General features: G+C 38.5%; 1 protein-coding gene across 1 annotated transcript in view; it reads right to left on the bottom strand.

Moving 5' to 3' along the window:
* Positions 1-6664: 6664 nt before the first annotated feature.
* The window catches only part of phactr2 (phosphatase and actin regulator 2), a 40066-nt gene continuing 34894 nt past the window's right edge, over positions 6665-11836 (bottom strand). The window contains 1 exon segment of the mRNA XM_018696947.2: positions 6665-11109. Coding sequence (XP_018552463.1) covers positions 11094-11109 — 16 coding nt within the window. The 3' untranslated portion in view covers positions 6665-11093.

Below are 11836 nucleotides of genomic sequence, written 5' to 3'. Positions count from 1 at the left end.
TGTTGGCATGTTCACATTATTGCTTTTGCGTGCTTTTGTTTGTGTTGGATGGCTCAGATTAGTCAGCAGGCCACTGTCAGTCATTCATGTGCTATTGTTTTAATGTAATAGCCTCTCATCACAAAGTCTGCACCCAGACTACATACAAAAAGGGGAGAAATGTATGTAAAGCCAACAAAATTCACTTGGTACAGTGTTGGGCCACAATGAGCAGATAACAGGTCCTTGGTGCAGATTTTCTGTATCTCTGTAATGCTATAATATGGATTAACACCATTATTTCAAAACACATTCCCTCATTTGTTGTTTTGATGGTGGTGCTGGTGGTGGGGAGCGCTGCCACTCCAAAGTCTCCCACAGGGGTTCAGTTAGGTTGAAATCTGGCGACTGAAGGTTGTAGCATATGATTCACATCATTCTCTTGCTCGTTATATCCTTCAATGACCTTTCATGGCCTGTATGGAGGCATTTGCTGTTGTATGTGTCTCCACTTACTTTTTCAGGTGTTTTCAGTAATGTGTTGCTCTTCCATTAAGACAGCAAATTACACAGATTCAGTAGTATGCATGCACAGGAGATGTCAGTTTATTGATAGTAAATTGAGAATGGATATGATGTATTTGATTTTTGTGTGTGTAGAGACACAGATGAAGGAAGGAAACAAAAGACAAGTAAACCTTAAAAATGTTAAATAAAAATGGTAAATAGGAAAAAAAAACATGAGGGGAAGAAAAATAGGGGAAGAAGAAAACATTTGGTTTTCACTAAAAATTAAGATACAATTAATAATACAGCAAATATGTACTGTACATGAGGAGAAAAAATATATATATTACAGCTGCAATGTACAGAGAAAGCAAAGCAAACTCAAAATAGAGTCTTAAAGTATCATACTCTGGGACTGTAGGAAACAATTTCTCAACATCTGTGGTTCTTCCATACTTTTTTTTAAAGCTTAAAACATCACATGATATACTAGGAATAAATGAATAAATAATGTTCACTTTTTGCACTTAGGTTTATTTATTTTACAATAAACCAAGAAAAATCCAGCTGCTTACGATCATTTTGGAAAATCTTAACCTGTGGGCTGGAACATAAATAACCTCCAGTACATGTATAAAGCTTTTCAGCTGCATGTACAGTTTATGCTGCACAGCTGTACATTTCAGCAATGACTTGTAGATTCAACAAGCTGTTGTCCACCTACACAGTCTCTCTAAATGTATTTTATCTGGGCATACACACACACACACACACACACACACACTTGTACCCAACTGCCCACCCACACATTTGAGTGCACACAGATCAGCTGTGTCTCGTTTTGCCTGATTCTCAAGTAAATCATTACATCGCCACATGTTTAAGATGCACTGTCTATTTTCTAGGCACCAGTATGCCACTCTTAATGGTTTGAAGAAGTGGCTGATGCTCAAATCCTATGCTTGTGGTTGATGGAGCTGAAAATCAGCAGGTCTGGTGCTTTTTATTTACATATCTGAGAAGCAATTAATAGCAATTAGATATCAGAGTGTGCAAATTAACTTCTCCAGCAGTGGCACTGGTTTAAAAAAACAGAATTATTCTTGTGTTACGTTTGAATCAGTGCCTTTGATCAGGACTCTAATATGCTACTAGTCATGACAAAATGTTTTTACAATGCTAATTGCCTCAGGGTGTTTAAAGTAGAAAAGGGTGTTTGAAGCTGCAGTCGGCACAGGGTCTCTTGTTTGTAGTGAAGTGACTAGAGAAGAGCGGAGGGCGCTGTGGTTGGACTTGGTGACAGGTGATTTATCAAAGCATACTGCTAGCCAGATTCACACACAAATACAGGAACTAGGTGGGAGAGGATGCTAAGCATGACTCATTATTGGATTGAGAGACAAGTCAGTGGGTGCCAAGGAAGTTCTTGTTTTGTGCATCACGTCTGGGTGTGTGTGTGTGTGTGTGTGTGTGTGCGCGCGTGCGTGCGTGTGTGTGTTGGAGGGTTTCTTAGTAGGGTAAGTCCTTGCCATCTGTCCTCGCTGTGAGAGTCGTGGAGACGGTGCTGCCAAGTCAGGCGAGAAAGCAATGTGAGGTCTGTCAGTGTGCCGTCACACACACACATAAAACATTCACATAAACTGCTTGACTTGTTCTCTCTGAGACACAAGCACATAAATAGACATCTGCTGCTCAGTTTTTAGTTACATCAGTGGAGATGGGCTCACCTTTTTTTTAATGGTGATTAGACTTGCAAGTGGATGTTCTTTGATTACAGGCTCAACTGTAAAGTACAACTATAACACCCACTTCTGTAAGTGAAGCACTCAGAGAAACCTTTTTTTTTTCTTCTTCATTTTTTTTTTTTACCATGCTTTCTCTAAAGACAGGGAAAAGGGAAACATTTATTGTGTTAAGTATTCAGAGAACCTCACCAGCTGATAGGAGAAATGAGAAAGGATTGATCATCACAAGGTTGTTCATTCACTGTGGTGAGAGAGATTGTTGGCTTTTTTTAGTATGAGAAATATGCCCATTGCTGTACTATTATATTAAGTGACAAGTTTCTTATGCAATCTTTAATGCACAAATGATTGAGTGGTTTCAAACTGCAAAGACGAAAGACCAGTGTGGCTGAAACAGCTTGTCCTATCCTGTTTACTCCTTCTTGAGTCCTTTACAATGACTATAAATATTGAGTCCTGCCTGCCAACACAGATATACACACTATAAAGACTTTCACAGAGCAGCGACATAAAAACTCTTTCGTACACTGATCACATAGAAAACAAGTCAAATTGTATACCTAGGGCTAGACACTACATCAGTTTCATAACCCTATGGTTATGGCGGTACTGATCTAAATTCACAAAAACAAACAAGACATAAAACTTAAAGTGTGACAGTAGCAGCTGTTGTGTTGTCTAACTCTGAGATAAGACTGAAAAATGGCAGAACAATATAAAAAGGTTTGACAATTGATTGAATCACCCTGTTCACTACACATACCACCAATGAGCCACAGCATTAAAACCACTGACAGGTGAAGTGAATACCACTGATCATTTCGTTACCAATGCAATGTTTTGCTGGGAAACCTTGGGTCCTGATATTCATCTGGATGTTACTTTGACACATACCACCCCCCCCTAAACGTCCCTAATGGCAACAACACTCCCCAATGGTAGGGGCCTCCCCCAGCAGGACAATGCTCCCATCACACCACAAAAACCGCTCAGAATGTCTCGAGAACACGACAAAGACCAAGATGTGACCTGCTCCAACTCCCGATCCTGATCTGGTCAAGCATGGTAAATGTCAAAATAAGGAAAAAATGGGGGAAAAATGATCATTGTTATTCACTTCACTTGTCGGTGGTTTTAATGTTGTGGCTGATCTCTCTTTATGATAGATGTTGTAAGAAAGAAACAGAAGCCCTGTGCTTGCTTATATTTACTTCATTTAATTCAGGTTTTAAGTCATAAGAAAAATTGATTTTTCAGCATCTAGACAATTCTCAAGAAACATTTCCTGTATATATGTGCAACTTTTTCCTCGCCTCATTTCACTTTGTTTTTCTTATCTCCAGAGCTGAAACCTACAGAGAAATAAAGTTCAGCACCAGTTAAAGGAGTTCAACTGCACTAAGTCTCACTGGTGCTGAGGTCAGTAAGTACCAGCCCGCTTGAAAATCTCACTTCTGCCAAATCGATCTAATCTGGCTTGGCAGCTCATTTTCACCTCACCTCTGCGACCATTCAGGATCCTGCAGTGTCTTGATAGTAGAGGCAATTCATTCTGTTCCTTCACCTGACCCTTTAAAAGCTACGCTAAGGCTGGAAACAGCACTGGCACTGGCATTAGTGCTTGTTTGCATTTCTAAACTGTGAATGGCACCTATTAATCACCATTTGGCCTTTTCTGTGTTCGTGCTGATGTGAGTGTCTCGTTCGGCCGGTTGTCCACATCTGCTCTGTCCTCTGATTACACAGGAGCTCTGCCAAATGGTGAAGAGAGGTCCAGGAAGCACACTCACCCTTGTCAAATAGGAACACTCCCGCAATCCAATTACCTTTGCTCTTCTGTGCCACCCACCTGTTTTATCCATCTATCTGCGTTAGCTCTTCATCTCCATTGTTCCCCTCCACTAAACTCACTCCCTCTCATTTTCTTTATAGCTTACACCCACTCCTGCAATCCTGACCACTTCCTCCCTTTTCCTGCTGCTTTCTGCTCTATCTTTCCTTCTCCTCCTCTACAGCTCATATAGGTCTAGCAGTGGAGGAAAAACATCCAAGATAAAGTACACAAGTAATGACTCTGCAGCAGGGAAAAACACATGATTATTTTCTGTGAAAACTGGAGAAGCACATTACGTGCCTGGCATAATTTTCTGTAACTAAATGCAACAGGAATCCACAGGAATAAGACCTTAATGACAAAATACTGAAATTAGCTTCTTGTCTGAGCTTCGAAAGCAGTTTTGTGCAATAAAAGTTCACCTTAAGATCACCTTTGGTTTTCCAAATCCATTTTCTCTGGATTTCTGCAATAAAAGATTTCACCCACAGTTCTTACCAATCATTTACATTTCCATAAAACGTCTCAGCACAGAAAATTACACCTTTCAGACGTTTTCTTCTCTCTCGCATTGGTAATCTTTTATAACCATTCACTCATTTTTGTGAAAAGAGCAAGTAATTTGAGAAGTGGAATGACTGTAATATGAACAGTGCGACAGGGCAAAATAAACCCTCTGATAATCACACTTTTTTGTAACAGTGGAGGATATTAGACCGATGATTAATATCTACCCTTCTCCAATTGAGTAGTAGACCTGCACTACAGCCGAGACCTCCAGGCAGCGTGCCAGGGGACAAAACTGCCTTCCCATCCTGCCTGGAAAACCTCATTAACTGGGGAGTGTGTGTGTGTGTGTGTGTGTGTGTGTGTGTGTGTGTGTGCGCGCACACGTGTTACACAGCTAGAGAGACTTTTAGTTCAGGTTGGAAAAATATGGCCATGGCCAATTTTAGGGTAAAGTTTAAGATAAAGGTGAGAATTTAAGGGGGGAGTGTGAGTGCTCTTGGGTGAAAGTGTGTGCGTTTGTGTGTCTGTGTGTGTATGTGTGAGTGATTGAGACAGAGAGAGCAGGAGGTTTATGATCACTGTGGTCCAGAAGGGCATCTTTCAGACACAAGCACCAGATGCTACAGTTATCTCACTGTCCTCCTTTGGTCTATAAAACTGATTATCACCACTGCCAGAATAATATATATATATATTTATTGAACAAGGGCACTGCAAACTTGACAAGTGGGTGTGCATCACAAGCAAATCAATTCATAAACTTCCTGTCACCAAGGTCAAGCTGTATCGCCGTTATGCCATCAAATCCAGCCAAAAGTGATCAGGTTAGCAAAGTAAGCCTCAAAAGTTGGCCCTAGGCTCCACCTGGTGATTCATGTTGTTGACTGTTTCTCATATCCTGCCATCCTCCTCAGTCCTGTGTCCCCTTCAGTCTCTAGTTGTCATTTCCTTGACCTTCTTTTTCAAAACTAACTCCATTCCGCCCACATCCTCTCTAAAAGCTGGCAGGCTCCTACTCTGAGGCTTAATAGATAGGTCTGAAATCTGATACTCTAATGGTCATTCACATTGAAACCTCTAATATAAAGCAAAAATACACATTCGGTCAGAGGTTCGCAGATGTTTGAAGCGTGTGTATTAAGATGACATGCACTCTAAAACCACAAAATCCTGCGTGCAGGCAAGCATGATTTCAAAATGGGACACATTCATCTGGAATACTTATTGGAAATCTATGTGGCAAAAAGCAAAATGTAGTTTTAATGGCACAGCAGAGTAATGTGGTTCATCTCTCAGCCCTGTGTTTGCATATTGCAGACTGAAGATGCTCTCGACTATTGACTTCCTATTTATAATGATTATAACGATTCAAATAGACTTGGGGGGGTTTTGTAGGCAACTGAGCCACAGGTGTGAAAAGACAGTGTAGTAGGAGTATGAACAGACTACCACATTAGTCATTACTGATGCTCTTATATTCACTTAAGAGAAATTCCATTCTTAGCGTAATTACGCTGTCAGTTTCTCATCATGGCACATGGAAGATGATGACAAAAGCTGAAAGCTTTCTTCATTTTTTCCTTTTACCACATTTTTTCCTAATTTGCCTAATTGCTCTCTCTCTCTCTCTTGAAGTTATCCTTATAACCTCAGTGGTTTTTTTTATCAGTTCAGGAAATAGTGAAATGGTGTGTGCATTTAAAAATATCTTAATGGGACTGAGTTATCTTGCTCTTCCAATTTCATGTCTGTGAGAAGTGAATTAGGTAACGTGGTCTTCACTGACTCTGAAATCTCTGAAAGTCACATTTTCTTTTCTACATATTACTTTGGCATGTACAAATGCATTATTTGGATTAAGAAAGTAAAGACCACCATGTAGGTCTCTCTAGACCAAGTGTTTCTGTGCGAACACAATTTTCCTGTGTTAAATCCTCTACTGAAGTATATATTAGCAATGCCAATTAGTAAATTGTCCACTGATACCCCTGCCCTTGTCATCTCAGTGGGCTCTGCTGCTGCACTATGGACCCTCAGTTAAGTGATAAAAGTAATTCTGATCATATGACAAACCACAATGACAAAATGATGTTTTTTCCATGATTCTTTATATACAAAAACAATATACACAGTTATAGTTTGCACATAACAGAAGCAGTTTTTGGGATATATGACATCATCCTATGAGTTCAAAGGTCAATCTTATGTCAAACATACAGTAAAGGTGTTTGGAATCCATGTGGAATATCCAGTCCAGGGATTTTATGCCTTTTATGTGAAGCTGTGAAACAATTTGTGTTACCTCACTGTGTATTTCACACGATCAAGAAAAGATTAAGAAAAAAGGCTTTTGAAAAACCAGCAGCAGCAGCAGCAGTCTGGTTAAGGCTCCTGTTTGAAATTGGGAATCTGATTTGGGGAAGTGAAGGAGGACACCTCAAGCACCATCACTACAGCAGACATTCACAGATGTAAACATTTTCATGAACTGGTGGAAGTCTCCAGAATTGCAAATTAATAGTAGTAGTCTGGCAGGAAATTTAGAGAAATACTTTTTGAAAAGAAAAGCAGGAACTCTATGATTTCCCACAGTCTGTGTCATAAACAGTGCAAAGAAATGTGGAGTGTGTTACTAAAGCCTCTTTGGGTCTTGCTCTCAGAGGGTTTATTGTCTTTGTTTTGCAGTTCCATACAAGGTGAGATGAAACCAGACTGCAGCCATAAAGGATTATAAAGGACTTGCTCCTGGTTATTAATACTGACAGGTTATGACTCAAAAACAACTGTCATCAGCTGCTTAGTTTAGATGCTGGACTAAAATATGCAATTCTGCATCAGCACTGAGGGAAAAACAAACTTGTAGATGTGGTAATAATTCAGGCAGTAGTTTCAGTTTTATAAAGTCACCTATGTTTTAAAAGAGATAACATTAAGCCCTTGCTTTATACAAACAAGATTCCTAAGGCTTCTTATAATTAGGTAACACTTTATTTAAACGTCTCGACTCAGCAATTATAAGCAGTATATAAACACTTTATTCAGACTCACTACAATGTAGTCACAGTCAAATATAAGGAGTTAAAGTTGTTAACAAATATATTAATAAACTCTTAAAAATGTCTTTATATCTGTTTACAATTACATAACTTTTATTCATTTATTCTTTGACCCTATACTGCTTATAAGTGCTAAACAGGTTGGGTTAAAATAAAGTGTTACAAGTTTTGGTTTATTGGTTTAACTTATTGTCTTTTTTAAAGAGATGGAAGCAGCACATTCATGTTTACTTAGCTGTGACAGGATCAAAGCTGTATAACCAGGTAAGACTTCTAATTTGTTTATCTGAAATAAGAAATTTTCTTTTATTTTAATATCTGTTGGTATGCACCATGTTTACTTTTACAGAAGGTAATTTCACACTCCATGTAACTAATCAGACTCATGTTTTCTTACTTAGTAAAATTACACACTGTACTTGAACCAATGTAGTTTTAACAGTTATTGTGGTCATGTCAAAATGTCAGGTTGTTTGTTTTTCTAGTTTGTGCAGTGTAAACTGTAGTAATCTGAAGAAATAAATCAAAAGTGAGGTCCAAGAAGGATTATAAATTGCTTTTAAACCGACTCACTCTCCATGAAATAGCTACATTGCACCTGCTGACTTCACCAAAATTTAAAGTGAGTGGAACAGAATACAAAATAATCTGATATATCACTGCCTTTATAATGTCCTTTCTATATTTTGCTTAGGAAACGGGTAGCTTTTGGGACATTACAGTTATTCATCATACTATGCATGATAAGCTGACTGGAAACAGCACCTGTGTGTGAGCTGTCCCGCTCATTTCATTATCAATGTCTGGGGATGACATAAAAAAAATGATAAGACAACTAAAATCAGAGCTTAAAACATTCACATCAAAGTTGCATTGTATCATATTGGTAGTAAAGTTGATTTCAATGTATGCACATGCTCAATATACATTCTGTACAAAATAATCAATATATATATAACAACATAGACATTGACATGAGTGAATACTGTTGGTTCTTTTCCATCACTGTACATCATTCCATGTTACGACTTCCGCACATTCAGAAGCAGAAATGACGAATTTGTCCTTTTCAGTTACCATTTGTAAGAACGATGAGTGCTGTGGAGGCTGGAGGTCTATCATTTGAACACAAGCCTTTGGACGTCAGCAAGCTCAATCTGTCAATCATTCATCAGCAAACATCTTCTGTCTAGCCCGAATATGATGGGAATGAAAAATGACTAATGTTTTTATTTCATTTTTGTATGAAAGTCCATGGCAATGAGTAAGCCATCATGTTTTGTTTTTTGTTTTTCTTTACAAGCTTTTTATATTAATCCTTAAATATGTTTGACAGCTATAGGTTATGATATACGTTCAGGCTCTCTGTCTGTGTGTCTGTTCTTTTATCTCTGATTTTTCTGAGGTTTCCTTTTCTGATAGATCAGCCTAACAAACATATCCTGCCAAAGACAAATCATTATCCCCTCTACATTTTGCATCAACATGCATCTTGAGTTTTTAGATTTTATCTTGACAAAGCTCTTAAAGGCAGAAAATCTATGAACCAAAGAAGAACAGTGACCCAACCACCACAAAATACAAAATTTAATCAATAAGAGCAGGAGAACATAAAATGAAATACTTCATGCTGCTTTACAACCTCCCTTGGGCCCACGTAGATCATTACAACCTAACACATTCCAGTAATTTAGTTTGTCCTTATGTGTGATATTAAAGGAATAGTTTGACATTTTGAGAAATACTCATAATCATGCATAGCTTAGCATAAGGACTAAGCTAAGCTAATCACCTGCTGACTGTGGCTTCATATTTTGCACACAGACATGAGAGTGTTTTTGATCCTCTTATTTAACACTTCAGAGTGGCAACAAGTGATTGTTTAGATTGTGAATGAATATCACGATTATTTTTCTTTGTTTTATTCATAAAATGTTAGAAAATTAATGTCAATGTTCAATTTCAATTCAAATTGCTTGTTTTAGCTGACCAATAGTCAATCAATTTGAGATATTGTTGTAGGTTAATTTACGATCATTTCCTGATCAATGAATTCACTAATTGTTTCTGCTTTCATTTCAGATTTCCTTAAAACATTGAAGAGTTCCTTTACATTTTCATGTTCATGGTAAACTTCTACAGTTTGGGGGTAAAAAGAGAAATCTAGTTGTGTGTTGATGAAAACTGGATTGAAGGTACATGTAAGGGAAAGGTGTAAAAGGGCCACTTGTCAGGAAGTGCATCCTTACATGACTATCACCAGCTGACAGATTGAATTGCAAAAGCATGTTCAAGGAAACAGAAAATAAAGTACTCCACTTCTTTGAGAGGCCAGCTGATTGCTTCAGTGGTGAAACTCTCTGTGCCTGCTCTATATTCATAAAACTTTTAAACGAATCCACCCAACAAAATCAAACTAGTAAACTTTCAAATAAGAAGACCGGTGTGCACTCAAATTCTTCTTTGGCACTGAGTGACTCTGAGTAAGAGCTCCAGCCAAAAGCCTAATAAGAAAAACTGAACTATAAAAAATAGATCCTTCTCAACAGCAAGTCCTGCACTTTGTGAACACACATCTGCACTTAATAACTCAACACAGGATATATGATGGTACGTAATCATCATGTATCATCATGAAGAGTGCTGAGGGATTAATAAGTGGCGAGAACTGGAGTGATTTCCATTGCACTTCACTATTAAAGCCTCAGGTACCCGCTGTTCCCTTGGCTTCAGAAATTGTAAATATAACCCTTGCAGTATATTCTTCATCTACATACACATCTTCATCCTTGCAGGTTATAACTCTTATGATATAATGCCCTCTGGTGGCAATATACTTTAAATATATCTAAAAATGAACTGCAGTATTTCAGATTCAACTCCATGAGGCACATCAGAGCAGAACAAACTGCCTCTCCTCCCCTCTGATCTATGACATAGGCACTGACATCAGCACACAACCATCCAATCACTCCTATTTCCTGTTCTAGGAGGATGCCCAAATATGGCCATTTGGCAGTTTACAACAAGGCATACCATGGCATGTACACAAACTCTATGGTACACTAAAGCCACATTCATTACTATGAGGGTAATTTAACACATTTCCTCCCTGGAGCCTCTCATTACAAGGCCTAAAGTGAACCAAACCCCCCCAAAAAAACATCATATACCAGCAGGCTCTGGCCATCTACAGTAAATAAATGGCTCTAATCAGAGCACTACACACACCACTGTTCAGACTATAGATATGTGATATATGTTTCACTGGAGCCCATGGATAGCCAAGGCATTAAGACACACCTGTAGCTGTCACTATAGACATGAACACGTCAGGGGGAAGGAGGATCCCAAAGCAAAGTGAACTGAGCTGTGTACTGAGGGTCTGGAGGGCTGGGAGACTGCTGGGAGCTGTGGACCAGAGAGCTTGTGGTACTGACGTCCCGCTGGCAGTGAGAGCGCTTAGGGCCGATGGAATCTGGAAAAAAAACCACATAGGTTTAATACAGGTTTAAAAACGGTCAAACATAAAACGTAACAATTATACGATATACATATATTGGCTTATATGAAGAAAATATATTATTGAAAGTGGATGATAAAAAACTAAAGTGTTACCAAAATATCATAATATACAGCAGGTCTAAAACTCTCACACAGCTGTAGCAAACCTACACAGGTGCCTACCAGTTTTCCTAATTAGACTCCTTCTCAGAACAATGAGTGTGTCAAGACTGTTTGACACGTGATATCCAGCACAGCTATGCCCAACCTGAGCAGAGCTTTAATCAGCCAGAGTAAGTGGGGACACCTATGTGGCCTTTAATCAATGTATTATAGTATCTTGTTGGTCCAAACTTCCTCAGATTACTGGCACTGCACATAAGTATGCTTAGCCAAAATGTTTTAACAGGTGCTGGTTAAAGCAGAGTGTATTCAAGTACAATCTGCACACTGTTTTATAATCCAGTTAAACATTCAATTATCTACAGCAAAAACATTCCATTTTGAGTCAATGACATAAGAGACTGAAAATGATGTTTTGGTTTAATGGTGTTTCTTTGTGCCAAACATTAATGACTGATCAAATATAAAACACTATTAGGATTCTACTTCTGTCTCAAACTGCTGTCATTTGTTTGTTTTTGTTTAATGTGGTTATGAGGACTTGTGTGCTCCTAATATAATCAGATTTGTCCAAAGAC

The sequence above is a fragment of the Lates calcarifer genome, linkage group LG16_LG22 (assembly GCF_001640805.2).
Source record: "Lates calcarifer isolate ASB-BC8 linkage group LG16_LG22, TLL_Latcal_v3, whole genome shotgun sequence".
Lineage (NCBI taxonomy): Eukaryota > Metazoa > Chordata > Actinopteri > Centropomidae > Lates > Lates calcarifer.
Note: the sequence above shows the minus strand (reverse complement) of the source record. Positions and strands in the feature narration are given on the sequence as shown.